Raw genomic sequence first — 20,279 nt, forward strand, 5'->3', positions numbered from 1 at the left:
AACCTTCCCTCGTTTCACTAGCATATTAACTGTCTCCCCCCTGGAACCCTCCTCCATTTGGGTGCCCATTTGCACCCAGCTCATGCACGCTTCCTTCTACGACTGACCAGGCACTTCAGCACTGCACAGCCTGGTGGGGCAGCAGTAATTACCCTTCCAAACACCGGCCCCTACCAGCTTTCCAGCTTTGAAATAAAATCCAGAAGTGGCACACTGGTGTACAGGGTCCAGCTTGGATGGAGCTAACTTGCTTCACAGCAGCCCATGCTGTTCTGTGCTTTGCATCTGTGGACAGAACAGCGTTGGTAACGTATCACTGCTGCGGCTACTCTGACACAGCACCAAAGCTTTCTCTCCCAGCTTCTTGTTGGGGACATGAGGAGGATCATCTCCAGTCCAAAGGATGGCATTTAGCCAGCACAGGAGGCTCCACATGGCAAAGCTGGAGGAGGTGAGCAGGCAGCAGTGCGAGTTGCAGAGGCAGCTGCCCCAGGGGCAGGGGCAGGCATGGTCCAGGAGCTGCCCATGGGCCAGGGACCTGACACAATATCCCAGTCCCAGTGGAGGTCTGTGATGTGCCAGAAGTGCCCTGGCAGGGTCACAGCCAGCCGGGCAGTGCAGGAAGAGTAGGAAGGGCTCCATGCCAGACAGTGGCTGCCATGCCATGCCCCTGCCCTGCCTGCCCCGAGGGCTGGCTCCTCCCACCCTGCTCACCTCCCTGGTCTGTGCCATGCGGAGTCTCCTGCCTTAGCCAAACTTCATCCTTCGGACCTTGCTCTGGGGCAGATGGACCCAGTAAAACGGTAAGCTGCACTCCAGTCTTCCTCTGCCAACTCCCTATCTGTAGATTTAAACAGATAATCATGTGGGAGTATTGAGTTCTTACTACTAACTGCACGCACATCTGAAGACTGTTTTACCACTTACGTAAAAGTTTGGATCTTTAGTCTCCATCAATTCCAACAAAACAAGCTTCTGTAGTTTAGCTAATGAAAGGAAGCTATTTGATGAAGCTTCTTACAGGCTCAAATGTCATTAATTTACCATAGCTTATTAAATTACTGTCAGCTGAGTTGCAGCAAGTCCAGGGCTTGCTCTTAACCCAGAGTGAATGCAAAGCACCAAGGCTCAGCTTAGACCAAAGAGGTCTCGGATAGGTCTCGGTACTTAAGAGTTTGTCACAACATAAAAATGTACGCTGAGAGCGACCACAGCTCAGATGACTAAGTGAAACTGCTTAATGACAACAAATCAACCAGAGCTCTAAGTAGTCTGTCTTTTTGATTATCATGAGATCACAGGATAATTCAGTTGGGAAGGAAATTCAATAGGTCAGACCAGGTTGCTCAGGGCTGGACTCAAGAGCAAAACCAACCAAGCAAAGAGATACAAACTTTCAAATTTTTTACTGTATTTCCACAGTTTTGCACAATGGTCTACCACACATTCAGAAATTTCTTCTTCAGTAACAAAACATAAAATAACATGGTATAAAAATAAGCACTTTAACTGCTTTAATTCTGCTTACCATGTAAGCGAGAGTAGGAGTTACAGCCCTCACTGGCTTTTACACCAGACTATTGCTTCCAAAGAAAAGCGCTACGATGTGCCCGAGCCTGAAGCCTGACGTGTGCTGCCAGACCGCAGGGAGCTCCCCGGGGCTCCCCGCGAGTTCACGGGGCCAGCACAGGCGCAGCAGGTCTGCCATCTGGGGCACACAGCAGGACCAGGCCTCGCAGCGCGTCCTCCCTCCCCGCCCCCCTTTCCCCCGTTTTGAAGGCTGGCTGTGCAGAGATAGACGCAATCCGTGTTTAGAGGACCCTCTTCTGATTTGATCTTACAAGTCATCCCAAACCCAACAGCAACCGAGGATTTTCTGAGCGCTGCAAGATCAATTCATAACTGATTATGCAGCACCAGGCAGGATTTATCATGCAGTATACTTTTCCTCCCCGTGTTTTTTTGCTTTGTGGTAGTGGTTGTAATCGTTATACAGATCCTTAAAGACCTCCCTTACACCTGCTGGCAGTGACGCATTTAAGAACTTGATGTCCCGTTCAATGCAAAGGTCAAGGATGTGATATATCCCTTCTGTGAGATGTTTCTTCACAGCCGGGTCCAAAGTCACCTATGAGAAGAACAAGACTGCATTAAACTTGAAGACAAAAAGGCAAGAAAACACCCTTTCCCCAGCCAGTATGCAATAAATGCTGACAATATGCTACCCAGTGCATCAGAGCATCTGGAACGGTCCATTAGATAAACTCCAAGATTTTGACTTGTGCAGTATTTTCCTGACTTTTGCAAACATGTTTTGTAGAACAAGCAATGCCCCTTGCAATAAAACGCACAAGAGTGCCCCACTGCTGCAGAGGGAAAGACACTGATCGTCTTGGAACCACATCAAAACTCCTGAGCAGAAAAACTCTAATTAAAAACCCCTAAAATACCTGCCCTGGATTATGCATTTCAGTAGATCCTGTATGTCTCATATTAGCTGTATGCTACTAAGTCTCAGTTTCAAATGAGCATTTCCTTTAGGCTACTCTTACCATTTACACTGGGTAGTAAATCCATTTTAACTTACCACTTGACAACTTGATATTTATCTAACAATTTATATCTGAGGATTTCAACGTAGAAGCCTTAATAAAAGAAGCCTTCAAAAAGCACAGGAGATGTGCATTTCCTTGATCTGTTTTAACACTGGAAATCAGATTTTTTGCCTGAAGCAACGCAGAAAGTTGAAGGAAAACAGCGAATGACCCAAGACTCAGTGCCCTGCTCCTGCCATTAGCCGTGCTCAACCCCTCAACTGGCAGAACCACCACTACACCCAGGAACATCAGCGCTGACTCTGGAGCTCCAGGCTAACTGGAATTTGTCCTGTGCTCACAATCACTTGCTAAATACTTCGCCGCCCGAGGCGGTGCTGGCTTCTGGCATAATCATATTATTTCTGCGGCAGAACCATGTCTTATCTTTGCTGAATCCCAAAATTGGCTTTATGCCTCCAGACCTGAGGCTCTGCACTCCAGGCCTAATGAAAATTACATGAAAAGCTGTCATTAAATTCAGACTTCTTTCTTCCCGAGGCAACTAATAAACTTTCCACTAATGAAGTGCACTCCTAATCACTGTGACAGGCTCCTGCTCTCTTTCTGCCCTAAATGCAAACCAGTTAATATATTTTATTAGATCCGCTAACACAGCTGGGAAAAAACACAGAGCAGGCGTTAAGGCACATAAGCCTTTCTTTAGATCTGTGACCCTGATGGGTTTGTGTGTCCACAAGTTTGTCATTTTTCCCCTCTATGTCAGCTGGTAACAGATGTTACCCCTCCCTACACCATGCACTAAAGTAACAGAAGAGTTGAGCGTCACAACTCCCACTGAATGCACTGGGTTGGCCTCTCCCTTCCTAGGACACAAACAGAGAACGAGGAGAGGAAAACCAACAGCTATTGACAAGAGAGACCAGAGGTCCCACTTGGGATAAGCAGATTAACTCAGAGCTGCAGTTAATGAAACTGCATCCCTTACATCACAAATTCATCTGGATCCGTGCCTTATTTGGGCCACTCCTGCTCTGCAGTGCAGTTTCCTATAAACACCCTCCAATAACACGATGGGAAGCAGAACCAAAGATTTAAACAGCTGCCACTACTGGCTGGCAGTTAATTACACTTCTAAGTGTTTTATGGTCTATATAGTTAGCACAACCAATTTGTCAAGCATTACAGAGCTCTTGATGCAAGACATTAAACGTGTAAAGAGGTATTTCACTATTGCTGAATTAAGCAACAGCTCATAGACAACAAGGGAAAAGCACTGTCAACAGTACAAAAGAGGCTATAGACACCACCTACTCCAGCAAGGAATCTGTCTAGATTAACACAAAATAATCCACAAGGATATTTTATTTCCTGGTACAAAGAGGAAGCACCGAGGGAACTGTTACACAGCTACTTCAGGAGTGACTGTTGAGGCCAGTGGCTTTGATCAGTTTTAGTCTGCAGACCTTTGAAAGGGCTCCAGTAAGTGTGCAGATGCCCACATAACGATTTAAATCTACAAACATGTTTTTCTCAGTTACCTCTGACGGACCTCCAGGGTCTTCAGATCACAGGCCGAAAGCCACTGATCTGGACTCAGAAGAGATGAATGGTTATAGGAGTTTTTCTCTCCGTCTGCAGAGCAACATGAAAGATGTGTACGTGCCCCCTTAATATGGGCACGCTGAGGCCTCTCCTTCCTCTGATATCCATCAATTCTCACCAGTCTAATGAGCAAATAAATCATCACCTGCTTGTGATATATCTGTTCTGTCAGACAGAAAACTCCCCTTTGTCACAGCGCCTGGTGGCTCACTACACCAATTCCCCTTTCCACGCCCAAAGGTTCCATGCATACATTACTGATCTGTGGTTTCAGCTATCATCCATCACTTTCCACTTCCCGGTGATAAATATCGCACAAAACTTTCCTGGAAGTCTCCTGAGACTTTGTACACTGCTAATACTGAGTACTTGTCCTTTTAACTTCGAAAGGTCATCTGACAATTCAAGTCAGGCTTTCTGAGTAACGGCTCTACATTGAGCAATGAACAGATTTCAGAGTTCACAGATAGTTAAATAGAGCAGAAATAGTCTTAATTTGCCCCTAGTATTTGCTGAACTACCATGTTTACTATGTAAACAATAACAAACTTACCAGGAACACTAAATACGATGGTTAAAAACTGACATATCCGATTGTTTTGCTCCCAAACCTCAGAAAAAAAGCCAGGCAATAGAGAAGGTAGCCGAGTTTACGCTACATAACCACCTCCATGATTAGTTACAATGGTTACACGATAACCCTTCAGAAACACAGCACCAGTTAGGGTACTTTTCTGGTAAGAGAGACTAAAATCAAAGACTAAAATTCCTTTTGGTATTTCAGCCCATGCCCAGGCCAGAGCCACAAATAATCAGTTTTCAGGTACTTGCAACAGAAGCAGCATTCAAACTCTGGTGAAATCTAAATCCATTAGGCTGAACAGAATGGCAATTTGAACTCAGGTCTGGGTGTGAGAACCTACTGACCTGGCTCTGGCATTCGTAATAGTAGGAGTAGGTGTTTTCAGCAAGGATGAGAAATGATATCTTTGGCACGCAGGAGAATTACTGAAAAGTTAAAAATTATCCAACTTGGTAACATTTTCTCCATTCACTTACTCATTTAGACCAGATTAAAAGACATTTTCCAGGAGAATTTTGCTCCATTACTTCACCAGATGGGGCCCTAACTCATATCAGTCCTGGCCAACTGAGACTAGCTGGGAGAAGCACCTAACTACCACAAGAAATCAAAACAACAATCAACGTGACAGAACAGCAAAGCAGTTCTACAAACAGGCATTGCACTGTTTTGCCTTAAAAAAACCACAACCCACACCTTCAGAAAGTTTTCAGGAGCTGGGTAAGAAAGATTCTCAGGAACTCTTGCTCAAAATAACAGACAGTCTGGATCAAACCTGTATCCCCATGAGGCACAGCAACTTCTATAACTTCATGGATTTTACAAAACGTAACACAGCTGCCTTTGGAAGAGGAACTCCAAAGCCAGCACAACACCATGGCACTCTCTAGACGGATGAGAACATGTTACCTTCTGCAATTCGGTCACATACTGAGCCACAATGAAAGCAGAAAACACCGTGAAGTCCTCCATTCCTGCAGCGATATGAGTGTACATCCGTTCCACCAAGTGGGCACACTTCAGTATAACTTCCAACTCTTCTGTATTGCCTGAAACAGAAAGTGAGTTGCATTCTGACATTTCAGGCTTAAAAACACTAGGGAAAAAAAAAAGAATCACACAGTCTTCCATGTGATTCTTGAACTATGTGAAGCCAACACCAGCTTGCCCATTTTACCTTCTTTTCTTATCAGCTGAGAGGCCCCCCACACCCCCACAACACCCCATATGCATCTCTTCCAACAATTATTTTGTAAGAGCACACCAATTCCCACTCCACATGCACTGCAAGGCAAAAAGTATTTGTTATGGATGCTGAAGTGCTAAAAGCAGTAGCTACGGTCCCCTTCCATGATTCAGTCCCAGCTAGCACTGTGGAGGAGAACAAGGAGACTGGATAATTATATCCTCTACCTACAGAAAATCACAAGACATCTCTTAGAAACAGCATTGTAAGAAAGCCTTCTGATGAAATTTATTACATGGAACACAGCAGCGGAAGCCACAGCACTAGAGATATTTAAAGGGGACTGCAGAGATCACCTGAGACTTTTCACTCACTGCCTACTGAAAGGGCAGAGAACTAACACAAACAAAACAGAAGAGAAATCTAGGAATTACTTTCTTGTTATCTGTTATGAAAATAAAACAATCCTGCAAAGACAGACAGCATGGTTTTAAACTTTAGGACGCCACGTGCCCACAAGTTTCCTGTGACCCTTGCCTTACATAAACATATTACAGAAGCTAGCAAATTCTCAAAGTTTGGCACCAGTTTAACACACCTTCTCCTCTTTCACTGAGCCTTTGTTAGTATGTTCCTCCATGATGCACACATACACGTACATTCGCCCGCAGTCGTGGGCAACATATCAGCTGAGATAAATCTGAACATGGAATAAGCTGTAGGACATCAGCGGAAAGCTGGGGTACGAGCAGCTGCAGGCCATGAATTCAAACTTGTCTCAAGAAGTCACCACTATTAATGATAGGGTATCTGTGTCCTGACCAGCATACAGCACAGGAGGATTACCTTAATCACTGTGAACATCTTGGACTTGGCTAATCTGACAATGCAAATTCTTTAACAGCTTCCAGTGATAAGTCTTCTTTTTTTCTTCATTTTGAGACATTTAACTACACTAATTCCAAATCCTTGACCATACAGATATATCATCTATCCCAACTGATGCTTCAGATACGTGCAATCTTCTGGCTTAATGCCTAGCACAGAATGGTGACAATTAGGTCTGTAGGAAACATAGCTCCTGTCTCAAGAAGCTCCATTCAGTATGATCTGTTTTGGGCTACAACTCAGGCATGTTAGCAGGTATCATCAGAGTTCACAGCCACCATGCCTTCAGGCACAGAGGTTGAGAGGAAGTGCAGAAATTGGGCACTGCAAGCCTTACTAGCCCCTGTCTACTTGCCAGCTAGTCAGTGAAGAACATCTTATTCACCTAAAGCCGTGCTGTCTGGGTGCAGCTCCACAGAAGCCTCAGTGATCTTTGTAAGCCCACAACACTACAAAGCTCATTCTCAATTTCACATAAAGGACAGATAGGGCTAATGCTTGTAATGACACAGCTAGGTTTTGAGGACTTTGTTTCTGGTGTCCAACTGCCCTGTTCTGCATCTCCTCTTCTCGAATATACAAAGTTACAGTGTGTATATGCAGTCCAAAAGTGGAAAAGATTTGGTACCTCTGTCTCCTTTCTGACGTCCTTCATGCATGACAGAAACAACCAGACGATGGAAACTGTTCAGAAAAGATGGTGCTGCTTTCAAAAGCACCTGCAAAGACACAAAATAAACACATCTGAGATTACGTAGTAAAGGGGTTGGAGGAGGTAGAGGTACACCACCCCATAGCCTGAGGGAAATCAGGTCCTGTGAAGTGAACTATATAGCTTATACAGCTGTCAGGAGCAGAGACTATCTTTTCATTCTGCATCCATACAGTATCCAGCACGTGAGAATCCTGGAGCAGGACTGCAGTCCTGGCCACATACAAACACAAATAACAAGTAAACATCATACTAGAGTTACTCCACCTCTCCAAAGCAGCATTTGATTTACTACCCTAATGTCAAGGGAATTTGTTCTCGCTGGTAGAGAACCTGTGTAGCCAGACTCACAGAACGCAGGGTTCAGTTAACACTACAGATCACTGTGTGAAAACAGGCTGGGTAGGCAACTTTACACCACAGGGTTTTTGTAAGGGCATTTCAGCAATGCGTACTGCCGTGCTTTTAGAATTTGTGATTTCCCCATCTTTACCTTTCTTCGCTCTCAGTCCTAACACAAATGCATGAGGCCCCTTTCCTTTCTTCTTCCACCTCTGACTACATTTTCCACGCAGGAGTATCTCCAAGCCTGTGCAAGTCCTGGCATTTCTTCACTTTCCCATGCCAGAAGGCTGACAAGACCACCAGCATGGTACAATGCTTGAACGTCACCAGCGTCTAAGCCCTGTTTTCAAGGGACTGCAAAATCCCAATCTCCAGTGAGAAGGAGGTCCTAGAGCCTAAGCCATTTGTGCTTCTAGATATCAATCATAAAAAAGGGAAAGTTTTATTCTAATCTAGCATCAGATGTTGATAAGCAATCTGCTGCCAAATACCAACAATGCAGGCATAAAACAAAGCAGGAAAACAACTGAAATGATGTGATTTTGAGATTCCCTGCCTTTTAAATGACAAGCGGTACAAAGCACTTCCATATTATCAGGACAAATTATTTCAAAACCACTATTGAAAAAAAAAATCTCATCACTGGCTTCTGTGTTGGTTCTTTCTACCTTTCCCTCCTCCTCCCACCCACCCCCTGATATACCTTCGGATGACACTGCACAATAGAGAAGAGCACTTCATGGACTCCCAGGAAGACACTGCGATAGTCTTCTGTCTTCAGATGATCCAGAGGGACTGTTAGCAGAATGCTGAACGCCAGTGCCACATGGTGTGGATTCAAGAGAACCCCTTCTCCTTGCCTTAGCAAAGCTGCTACAGTCTCTAGAATAGGTACAACTATTGTGGAAATCAGTGACTGGTCCTGACAGGCCTCTTTGGTCTGCATCTACGAGGAGACAGGAAACCGATAAGGAAGAGCACATTAGCCACCTATCACTAGCATTTGCACACCAGAGAACCATAATGCTCTGACCTGAGTCAATGGAACTAGACTGGTGCAAGCTGGGCTGGCAGGGAGACTCCTGCACTTCAGGCATTTTCATGCAACTGCACCCTGGGCGATGCTGCATACGACGCATTTCAAGCAAGCGCCGCTCTGAGTGCGGAAATGCAACTACTCCCCAGTCCCCTGCCAACCAGCACCTCCGTGCACCTCCTCACGTGAAGGAATGGACGCAGTTCTCTCCTTTACAAGCATGCAGACCTACCAAATAATGACAGAAATCGCATGCTCACGATTCCCAGGCGCTGCAGAATCAACTCTGACAAAGTCTTGTCTAGAGACACCATCACGATGAGAGAAGAAAAACCCACATCAATAGGTTCCTATGTGGTACAAGTGAAGGACAGGAAACCTGGGTTTGGTAACTTTCAGTTAAGTTTCCCATTCATAACTCGGTGAATTTTTAATTTTTTTTTTAATATGAGCACTTTTTTCTTTTTGTTTTGCTGCTGTTGGCTTCTGCTGCAACATGTGGCTGACAGTTACCTTCTCCTTTGGACAGACACCTCAGACTCTCTGCAGCCTAACAAGTTTCTCCCAAGCCCCAGATTACATGGTGTGGTCCCAGAAAACTACTGCTAATAAGAAATGGATGATGTACACACTGCACTTACAGGAGGAGATTTACTTGAGGAAGGAGGAAAGGGTCTAGACAAAAAGGTGCTGGTGAATCTGGTATGGTTTTGTCCAGTATCCACAACCTTTTCATTCAGACGTAACCACTACAGACTCTAATAAATAAAAGGGATAGGTAATGAAGTTTACAATAAAGAGATACTTACAGCTAAAGCTGTGATTATCTGTGGGCTGGCAAACCAGAAAGCCTTCTCTTTGTCTCCACTTAATGGGCAGCTGAGCAACAATTTGGTTAGCGTAACAGCCGACAGTACTTCCTGCAGAAAGCAGATTGATGGTCAGTCACCAGTACGAGATGCACTGGCTCCTTTCAAGCACAGCAGAGCTCTTTCCAGGGCAGTGGCAACAGCTTTGAGCATTACCAGAGCCTTGACACGTGAAAGCCCTCACACCAACAGATGTCTTTGGAAATTGTGAAGTAAGAAGCAGCTCAATAAAATTCAACATGCTGAGCAGCACTGGACCAAACGTACTGCATGCTACATCTATTTTAGAATCAACTTACTGCACAAAAAGGCTTATGTGATTTTTAAGCAAGGAAAGCCTTCTCCTTCAACTGCCACTAAATAACTGAGAGAAGCAGGGGGAACACAGGGACACCAGTACACTACATGCTAAGAATGCTGCATTTGGCAGCGGGGGGGTTTTCAGTTACTGACTGTTGTTATAGACTGATAAAAGAAACACATGACAAGCTACACTCAGGTGGCAGGAATTATATGCCTAGTACAGGAACTCCAGATACACTTTCATAAAGACGTATCAAGAACTGATGCAGCACATCCGTGTCTATTTCTGACAAATAAGACAGAGACAGATAAACCCTGAAGTTTAATCCAAGTTTCATTCTCAAGTCACCGAGCTTTCTGTGGAGGGTACAGCTGGCTTTCTTGCTAAAAGTGCTCCAATGTCACCACTGCTGCTTAAACCACTCTGGAGAAAGGCACAGTATGTGGAAAGCTACTGAGTGGTATCTGGGTATTACAGAGTAAAAGTCTTTACAGACACAAATGCCAAAAGCACAGGTCCAGTTTTAGTTTTACCTAAAAATGCTGGCATTTCTAAACGTGCCTTTAACCCTGTTAAGAAAAGCCACAGACAAACAGTGGTTAAACTCGCTGACTGCTAGTGTCTGTTCCACAAGAGCTCTGACTGGCAAGCAGAAAAAAAAATCTCTGCATGGCCTGTAACATCACAGCTGTGTGATTTCTTCTGACAATACATGGAATTAAGACTGCTGAGTCCTTAAACTGGACAGAAAGTTTTTCCAGCAGGTTTCCATGATCTTTCCACCTCTCTCAATTTATATCCAGAACGTATCTCAGCACAGTCACCAAGCCCTTAACCGTGTCAATTAATCTGACCTGACCACTGAACATACAGCAGGCAGAGTAAAAAAGGATTTATCAGATGTCATTCAGCCAAGAATTTGTTTTCAAGATACAGAAAACTGAAGAAAGAAGTTGACAGTAAACTAGAGCTCACGCCTTACTTTAGCCTTCTGTTGCCAAACATTCCTCATTTCAAGTCCCTGCAGCGTCAGTCTCATTATGGTATAAAACTCCTCGGCAGAGCAGTTTCCCAGCAGCTGGACAAGCACCTCTGTCAGCTCCTTCTCCATACTTTGGATCACCTGGGTTGTGACTGCAGGACCTGCATGTTCAAGAGACACAAGCATGTCTTAATCAGTTCCCAAGACAGGGACTTCCACAGGTAAGAACAGAGCAAATCGAACCTTAAAACAGCTCTGTGGGTACCTTTTAACACTCAAATGCATAGAAGCCCCCACACTGTCCCTTTACCTCCCTCCCACTAGTGCAATGAATTGCTGTTCTCAAGTATTTCCTTCCCTAGGGTTCACAGAGCAGTCATCATTCCAATAAAAATCCTTCAGCAGTACAGAAATGCTACAACAAAGCACGTGCACAAGCCAAGGGAGCAGGCTAAACAAGCCACAGGGCTTTGCTACAAACCCTGGCCAGAGAGCCGTCACAAGTCACAAAAGCATTAAACTGACAAAGTTTAGCTCTCTGCTGATCATAAATCCCACTCCCCACTTACTCCAGTGTTACTACGTAGACAGCTCTGGACTAGCTTACATCTTAACTGATTCCGAAGGCTTGTTTTTTAGTTCCACAAGAATCCACAGGAATCCGTATTTCATCTTACTGAATACTCTACTTATTCATCAGAAATTCTTACAGCTTTTTACAGGGATTAATTATGTCTCCAGGCTAAAGCACTTTACCAATATTAGACCAGTAAAGTGAGGAACAGGATGAGAGAGAGAAAAGCTAGCAGCAAAATTACAGCAACTGACATGTCCTCGTGTTCCCTAGTTCTAGCGTGAAATCCCTGCTCTCAGTGCCCTTACCGAAGCCCGTAACGCTGGAGGACCAAAACGCAGGGCAGGGAAGAGACAGACTAAGCCTGTATCTACATGTAAGTACTAGCTCAAACTCAGCTGTGCAAATTCAAGCTCAGATTCCCCATGGAGAGCTGTGCTCTGTTCTTAACTACCTAACGCCAATGTAAACATTGAGATCATGACTGTAGGACACTTGAGCAGTAGCCTCCAAAGTGGGGTTGTGCACAAGAGAGTCCACTGAGGTGCAGGAACTGTAAATAAAATACCTTTAAAAAATAAAATGTAAAAAAAAGTGTTTATTTCAGCTTTATCTCATGCTTTTTAAACATTTTTTGTGTATGCTTTGTAATGTACGTAGCATACTAGTAGAGCAGCACACGCATATAATTTATAACTAAACATTTGTTGAGGCTGCATGCTCAATCTCTTTTTTTTTTACTGATAGGTGTGCACAATCAAAAACGTTTGGAGACCACTGCACTAGAGTACATTAGCAGTCACTTTGACAAATTGCAACTGTTTGGAGGAGTCAAAGAGAATAGCTATGTCTATGCTGTGTTTCTGAACAAGACAATATGAAGGAGCCATTAGCTCACGCAGCTGGCAAGAGAGGTTTTTCATGTCACTTCCAGCCCTTGCTCTTTATTTGATGGGGATAAGGGGATTGATCTGCCAATCTCCCCCAGACTTCATCAGAATTATGGGTTCACCATCCTTAACAGTTACGTGATTTCCATTGTTTTATAACCTTGCAAAAATACAAATTATAACCACACAAAAATAGATGAGTATTTTACTACAAGGTCCTCTGACATCCTCAGATGAGACATACCAGATCTGACCTGGTGCACATCAGCTGCTTCAGTGGTGCCTACCATACCAACTACACGAGTAGAGCGACACTTCACCTTCAGCCCTACACCCAGAAGTTTCACCACATTCCTGCTACCGTCGTCGAAAAGCCCTACAGGGATGAGTAACTCAGGACCTCGACTCTGTTGAGATGTTTGCATCTTCCAGGAGAAGATCATTACCAAATTAGATGGTGGCTGTGGTCCGGGTACCACAACATTGCCTCCTTGAAAATTTTCCTGTTATGCACTTACAAAAGGACAGCCTACTGCTTTAACACAAGTAAACAGGTACAGACTTTTCAAAAAGCTGTACGTTTCGCTAAATGGCTGTTAACTCACCACTGCACTGCAAAATGAGCAAAGGAAGGGAAGAAAGAGAGTTTTCATACCAGCAAGCAGCTTTTTCAAAGCAAAAACAACTGTGACTGCAGTTTCTTTTCCAGGATACAGCTCTGGCACCGAGCAGAAGACCGTTAGGAACTGCAACGCAGACTGAAGGAACTGCAGATTATCTCCTGCGCGGGGCAGCTCTCTCCGTATCTGAGAGTAAAACTTTTGGTACAGTTTAACACGGGGTTGCTCCAAAAACCCACCGGGCTCCTTCTGCCAGCCCTTCCTGACAGCACAGCTCAGATCTGCTCTGAGAAGAGTGGTGACCGAAGGTATGAACGCTAGAGGCGAAGGCTGGCTCTGGGCGTTACTCTGCAGACTGCGTTCAACAGTTGCGACAATCTGCAGAACCACTGGCTCCAACAGCGCAGACAGGACGTCCGCAGACCACAGCTTCTTTTCTGGCAGCTGCTGAAGGTAGAGCGTGACGACATGACACAGTGTGGTGAATGCCATCAGCAGTAACTGCCCAGCTGCGGGATTCCAGTTTTCCCAGTCTTGGCTTTTGGCCGCACCAACGTCTGGCTTGCAGCTTACCAGGAAAGACATGAACTTTTCCAAGTTGAGCCTCACACTTTGTCTTCTTTCAGTGATCATCTGAAGCAAGTTTTCCAAAAAGGCTTGGACTTCCTGGAGATACTGTGCCCAAACAGGAACAGTCAAAACATCCGTGAAGAGTTCGCTAGCTGTGAGCTGGGAGGTCATGAGAGTCTCAAGAACATCGCTGGCATGAAACACCTTAAAAACAGCACTGGCATTACTGCCTGCTTGCAGGCACCTCAGGAGGTGGAAGCAGGTACTTAAAAACTTCAGCAATAACAGCTTGCTGCAGGAGACACTTGCCCTGGTGTTGGCTAGCAGGGACAGCAGCACGAGAAAACACCGGGTACAGTCAGAGGGAAGAAGACTATCTAGTTTCAGAAGAGAAGCAATTTCCAGCAAATCCAAGCAGCTCTCCAGCTGACTTTCTTTCAGGACGACAGGGCAGCCATTTTTTGCTAACAACACTATACACTGGGCAACCTTCTCCAGTGTTTCCCAAGACAAGCTGAGCTTATCCTTCAGCAGATTGTTTTCTGACGGTGCTTCCAACAGGTCAACAGGCTTGCAAGGAGCCAGGATTTCTCCGTACCAAGGGATATCACCTGCAGACAGCTGCTGGAGCGGCAGATCTGCCGAATCCCTGGCAGCAGAGGGCAGCACCCTAGCAAACCGATGAATAAGACTGGTCAGAAAAGCACAATGCAGGGCTTTCATTTCCGGTAGAAAGGAGCTACGCACCAAACCAAGAGATATCTTCCCAATGCTGACGGAAGACTCCAGGTCTGCGTCAGCTTCCTGAGCTTTGGCTGACAGTAACGTCTCTAGAAGCACATCTGCAATGTACTCTACATCCTTCAGGGAGATATACGGCAACAGGATAGCCAGGTTGGAGATGACGAGGTGCCAGTGGGCCGTGGGGTAGGTGAGATCGCTTATCGCGCTGATGTCTCCATCCCATGGTTCAGATTCTCCCCTTCTCACGCTGGATCTCCCAGACTCCAGGATGAAAGCTGCAGCATGCTGCAAGGCCTGTACGTCAGCTTTGGTCTGCATTAAGATCATCTTCACTTTCTGAAGTGTGAGCAGTTCTAAGCAATATTTGCTAGTGGAGGTAAAACTGTTTGCGAGTTCCATGACTCTCTCCCAGCACCGTTCCTCGACACCAGGGAGGAAAGCTGCAATGTTCCCGTGCCATGCAGCAGATGCAGTAACAGCACCAGCAATTTCAGCTGCTGGAGACACATATTTACCGCAGCTAATGCTAAACAAAGTGTCTACCTCAACCCAAGTGTAAGCAAGGAGGAGAGCAGAGTCACTGGCCTTTCTCAGCCAAAGGTCTGACTTCTTCTCTCTTCTAGGAGCCTGCAGCAGCTCCATCAGTGGCTGAATGATTCCCTTCTGCATCTTTGCCAGCAGACTCTGAGTGCGAAGGACCACAGGGGAAGGAGTGACATCATCTAGGCTCCTCATATTGAACAGAAAAGCATGCAGCACCGAGCTCACTGACAGCAGCTTCAAGGCCATGTCAGCTGACCCTTCAACAGCAGGAAGGATAAGGGTTTGGCATTTCTCCACAAAGAGACACAAAATGTCCAGAATCTGGTTGGGTGGCAGTTCAAGGAGGCACTCACGAAGCTTTACTGTCAGGCCGGCGGAGAAGACAGGCAGCCTCAGTTCATCAGCAGCTGGCCAGCAAATGACCGTCAGCACCTCCTCAAAGAGCCGTGGGAACTGCCGCAGCTTGGAGTAAGTCTGAAACATGGTGTTGATGAGAGCCTCCTGGGGCTTCCTCGTACGTGGCTCGGAGACCTTGGCATCAATCCAAGCCGAGGCCACCAAGTCATCCAGGTCTGGCTCTACTATAAGGTGGTTTAAAGACATCAAGAGTTTGAGACACCTGAACCAAGCAGGGATGGAAGCTTGGGAGTGACTCGTCAACATCTGTGCTAGCTTGCGGTAAAACCCAAACTGTATCTCCTTGTGCCGGATACGGTCACTGGCAACATTATAGATATCGCTGCTCAGCACCAAGTTCAGAAGCTGTTCCAAAGCAAGCAGCTCGGTGCTCCAGTCCGCAGGAGAGAGCCTATCCTCCCCCCCGCCCTGCTGTAGGCCAGAGAGCCTGAGACAGCCGAAAAGCCTGCTGAGCATGTGGAAACACACGAGGTGGTTTTCTGCCTTACAGTACGAGTCCAGGAAGAGTTTATACAGCAGGGACACCGAACCAGCCACAACAGCTCCATGGAGGGCAGGTTCACAAAAGCCACCGCCCAGCTTGGCCTGCACTGTGTTGACTGGTAGCAAAAGACTTTTCAAAGCTCCTTTCTTCTTCTCCTGGAGCTCCTGTTCCGGCAGCAGCTCCTCTTTGTAGGATGAGAAAAGCTCAGGCTGGAACAACCCAGCCTGCAGCAAAGTTTCTACTTGGTTTCGGATTTCCCTGCTCAGGTGCTGGCGCACGTGGTTGTCATCTGCCTGTGTCCAGCTCCTCACAGTCAGCAAGTGCCTCAGGAGCAGACATGGCTGGAGCAGGTGACTCGTCACTTGCCCAAACACACGATTTGGGTTGGTTTGCTGCCTCTGGACCAGGAGGTACTGAGCAAAGGTAAGCTGGAGGACGCTGAACACCTGGGAGTCCACAGCATCATCAGAAGCCAGCTGCAGGCATGCCAGCTTGGATAGCTGGCTGAGGAGATCAACCAAGAGCTCACACTTTGCTGTGTAAATGATGGAGAGTGAAGGAGTAGAAAGAATGCCACTGGAGCAGCTCAGCACTGTGCCAATGTTCTGCTGTGTTTTTTGAGAACAGGCTTCTGATAATCTTGCATTTATGACCTGAAGATCAAAAAAAAAAAAGCAAACAAAACAAAACAAACTCACAGTCAATTTTGCACACAAAGATAAAGCTTACCATAATGAACAAACAACATTTTCTGGGAGCTCTGGCTGCAAGAAGCAAGCAGTGGGGACCTGCCAACAGCTGTTTCTGGGCCTCTGTACTGTGGGTCTCAAACATGAAGGTCCTCTGGCCAGAACAGCATCCCTGCACTTGTTTGCACCACAAGGTGAGTGAGGAAGCCCTCCTTCAGTACCTGTGCTACCAGCAACAGCATAAGACTACCCATACTTGATCCTAACAGCTGATCCTGCAGAAAGGGAGTAGGGGCAAATTCCCTCCCTTCTCGCAAGGTCCCCAAAATTATGTTCCAAACAAACAGCAAAAACCCACACACAACACACTTCCTAGCTTATTCAGGAAGATTATTCAGCAAGAATGTCCACGACTAAATATCATCTTCATATTTTAAAAACAGCCAGTTTTCTGTGCTGATATCTGGAATGTGGAGGACTGTTCTCTCTCCTCTTTGGGGGATCCACAGTTCTAAAGAAAAAACGTTTACTTCAACTCGCATTTCCCTTGCTTTTCTGAAACTTTGTGTTGATTTCCCTACGGTTTTTCCCTTTTTAGTTGCTCCCTTTTCTCACCTCCAGATAACCTTGTCCGTAAACAAATTCAGTAACAATTTACAAATCTGCCTCTATTCCAGAGTTAAAAATCTCATCTGTCTCCTTACATCTCGTAGTGCAGGGTTCACGTCCTCACCTCAAGCCCCACTGGATTAAAACAGACTCTTAAATTCTTTCCACTGGACCCTCTATCACCTCTGTTCTTGGTCTTTAGGGTGCTCTGGCCTCTGCCTCTCATCTAATCCTCAGCCAGCGGGTTTTCACACCCAGACCATGTCTAAATTCGGCATACTTTCTGTGTAACATCTCTGATTTCATCCAACCAATTCTCTGTACTTCACAAATCAGTTTCTGCAGATAAAGACAGTTCTCTCTTGCTTCCTTCCAACCAGATCACAACTAAAAGTTGGGTCATTTTCCCAGCCATTTTGATTGCCTTTGCAGCCATCCACAAATTCTGTTACTTCTGTAACCAGGAAGCTTAGTAAGAAGATACACTTTCTGGTTTAGGTCTAAACTGTAACTGAAGTCTCCCCCACTCACTTTCAGCTGAGGTTCAAACAATGATATGATTAAGATCAATAATGATTCGGTGCCATCACCTTTCAGAGGCATCATAAGAAGCTGCAAGGTCTGCAGAACAGCATGTCACACCACACAAGTACTCACGCCAGACACGCTGATGAGCCCCACAGTGAGGGAAAATCTCTCTCTTCCTAAGTCTCCCAGGCAAAAGGGCAATATAAGGAGTAAATAACACAGAATAGCAACATATGGAACTGAGCCCTAACTTACCTGTTGAAATACTTAAACCAGACCACTCTCTGATAGCTTGCAAAAGTTAAAGGCAGAGAAGAAGATTAACTTTGAGGTTTTTATTAGAAAGCCCTACCATTTTCAGCCTTAGTGCTGCACAAATACGAACTGTACCATGGAACAGAAACAGAAGATTTTTTATGAGAGGTCCTAAATGCCATCGGATTAATTACTATACACTTCACGTAACACCCTACGCTGTGAGGAAGAGTCACTTGTCGTAGAAGATACGTGCTGCTATTCAGCATGTTACAAAATATCCACAGTGTTAGTTACCTGTGCGACTGAAAAACTGAGTCCGACTGTCTTCCCACTCTTTAAGAGATTCTGTAGTCTTTTACTATGGATAACGTTGTCTAGATACACCCAGAGTTTCTCAACAACTTCATCCTCCAGGTCACGTTTCTTATTGTAGTACGAAACCAACGCATGGCTTACCCAGTCGAGTAATACCTGTTAACAAAAGGGAGAAGTAATCTTTAATAACCCCCACACAAGAACAAGACAGAAGTGGTATCTCTTCACAGTTACAGCAATCGTGCCTTCAGAACTGCTCTACATCCAAGCAGAACAGGCTCTGAGCAAGCAGAGAAGTCCACGCTTGTAGGTTTTAACCAAGATCTAAGTTTGTAAGAGCTTTCATTCTAAATCCAGTGTTGGCCCTGTGCTCCCCTGTACCCTCCCAAGACAGCTTTCAGGAGTCAACATCCTAAGGCCCTTTCATCAGGGTATAATTCTGACAGTCAACGCTGCTTAGCAAATGCACTCTTCTAAACCACAACTTAAAGAATCAGACGGTTTTCACTTTCTGACAACTGGTATTCCGTTCACATTCTCCTCTTGATATGTTCAAATCTGCTACCTAGAAATCCAGGCCGGGAATTTCTACTTGTGCAAACTGGAAAAGGTTGAAACCTGTTAATGTAAACTATTGATTTCAAAATAAACTGATGGTGTATGGCTAAGTTTAACATCCTAAGTAACTGAAACAGCAGGAACTCAAAACACTCACCTCAGATGGTGCAAACACTAGACTCCCTGTGACTACTAGGCTGGAGGAGCAGCATAAGACATCCCTCACGCAGGGAAACACTGAACAGACCTTCAGAAAACAGGGTCAAAACAAGAGACTTGAGGGGAGAGGGTGGGTTCCAGGCACCTTCCAAGGAGACGCCCGTGAATCCGGTGTCCGCTCTTTCCACGTGCAGGAATTTAGAGCACCGGGAAACACGCATGCAGCTACACTCAGTTCTCCCACCCTGACGCCCTTGTTCTTAACTACGACCAGAAGCACCAGACTTCAGAGCATCCTGTGCAGGGTGTAATAAACAGTGCTAAGGACAGCTCTGAGGATAACGCTTTCTATCTATCCCCCTCTGTCAGACAGACTCTTTCTTCCCGCCCTAATGCAGATCTTTCTGCTGAAGGTACCTGAAAGATGACGGAACACTGACACTCCCCCTCTGTAAGCCAGACTCCTTCTTCCTGCCCTAATGCAGATCTTTCTGCTGAACGTACCTGAAAGCTGATTTAATGCAAACGTTTCACACAACCACACCGAAGCCAAGAGCCACCCACAATTCACCATTGGAGCTGTATGGGCACTACTGCCTAGGGACAAAAGCTCGAGCAACCAGATGTGGATTTGATGAACAAATTCATCCTCACTGGCTGCTGGTTATCTGGATTTGTCTTTCTTTCGCCGTTTACCATTAAAAACGATTTACCTGCTCTTTATTCGGGAGAACGCACTGGTGAGAAACCCACGCGAAACGGGCGAGTTTCAGCTTGTCTTCCCACGGAGTCTTGCCGCTTTTCAGCTTGAGGTAGATGCCGGAGTAGACGGCCGCCATGGGGGCACCACTCGGCCTTCCCCCGGGCGAAGGGAGGCGGTCGCCGGCAAGGCCTAGGCGCAGGCCGCAGGGCGGGCAGGCGGCCACGCACCCGCCGCTCAGGGCCCAACCACCCCCTCCGGGCGGGGCACACTAGGCCGCACACGGCCCCGCTCCCCAGCCGCACGGCTCCGCAAGGATCTCGCCGTCCCCGCTCCCCGGTCCCGCCGGGCCCTCACCGTCCCGCCGGGCCCACGCTCCACGCTCCACCCGCCGCCCTCCGCTCCCGCCAGGCAGCGCCAGCCGATCGCCGATGGCGGGAGGCGCCGCGGGGGCAGCTCCCGCCCATTGGCGGCCGCACTGCGCCTGCGCATCCACCCCCCCCCCCCCCCCCCCCCCCCCCCCCCCCCGCCCCGCCGCCCGCCGCGGCGTGTGTCA

At 46.3% G+C, this 20,279-nt stretch overlaps 1 protein-coding gene across 2 annotated transcripts; it reads right to left on the reverse strand.

The window, feature by feature from the left end:
* Positions 1-1,287: 1,287 nt before the first annotated feature.
* URB2 (URB2 ribosome biogenesis homolog) lies at positions 1,288-20,105 on the reverse strand. 2 transcript variants are annotated; one of them, XM_009938022.2, is made up of 9 exons: positions 19,737-20,105; positions 18,286-18,462; positions 13,185-16,560; positions 11,066-11,226; positions 9,720-9,830; positions 8,578-8,820; positions 7,446-7,536; positions 5,653-5,792; positions 1,288-2,128 (listed from the first exon to the last, which is right to left on the reverse strand). In XM_009938022.2, exons 1-9 carry the CDS (start codon positions 19,860-19,862, stop codon positions 1,931-1,933), a joined length of 4,623 nt encoding a protein of 1,540 aa, XP_009936324.2. In that variant the 5' UTR covers positions 19,863-20,105; the 3' UTR covers positions 1,288-1,930. The 2 variants fall into 2 exon arrangements, with proteins under 2 accessions (XP_009936324.2, XP_075268213.1); XM_075412098.1 differs by lacking the exons at positions 1,288-2,128; positions 5,653-5,792; positions 7,446-7,536; positions 8,578-8,820 and adding an exon at positions 8,830-9,211.
* Positions 20,106-20,279: the final 174 nt, after the last annotated feature.

This window comes from Opisthocomus hoazin, chromosome 2 (assembly GCF_030867145.1).
Source record: "Opisthocomus hoazin isolate bOpiHoa1 chromosome 2, bOpiHoa1.hap1, whole genome shotgun sequence".
Taxonomy (NCBI): Eukaryota; Metazoa; Chordata; class Aves; order Opisthocomiformes; family Opisthocomidae; genus Opisthocomus; species Opisthocomus hoazin.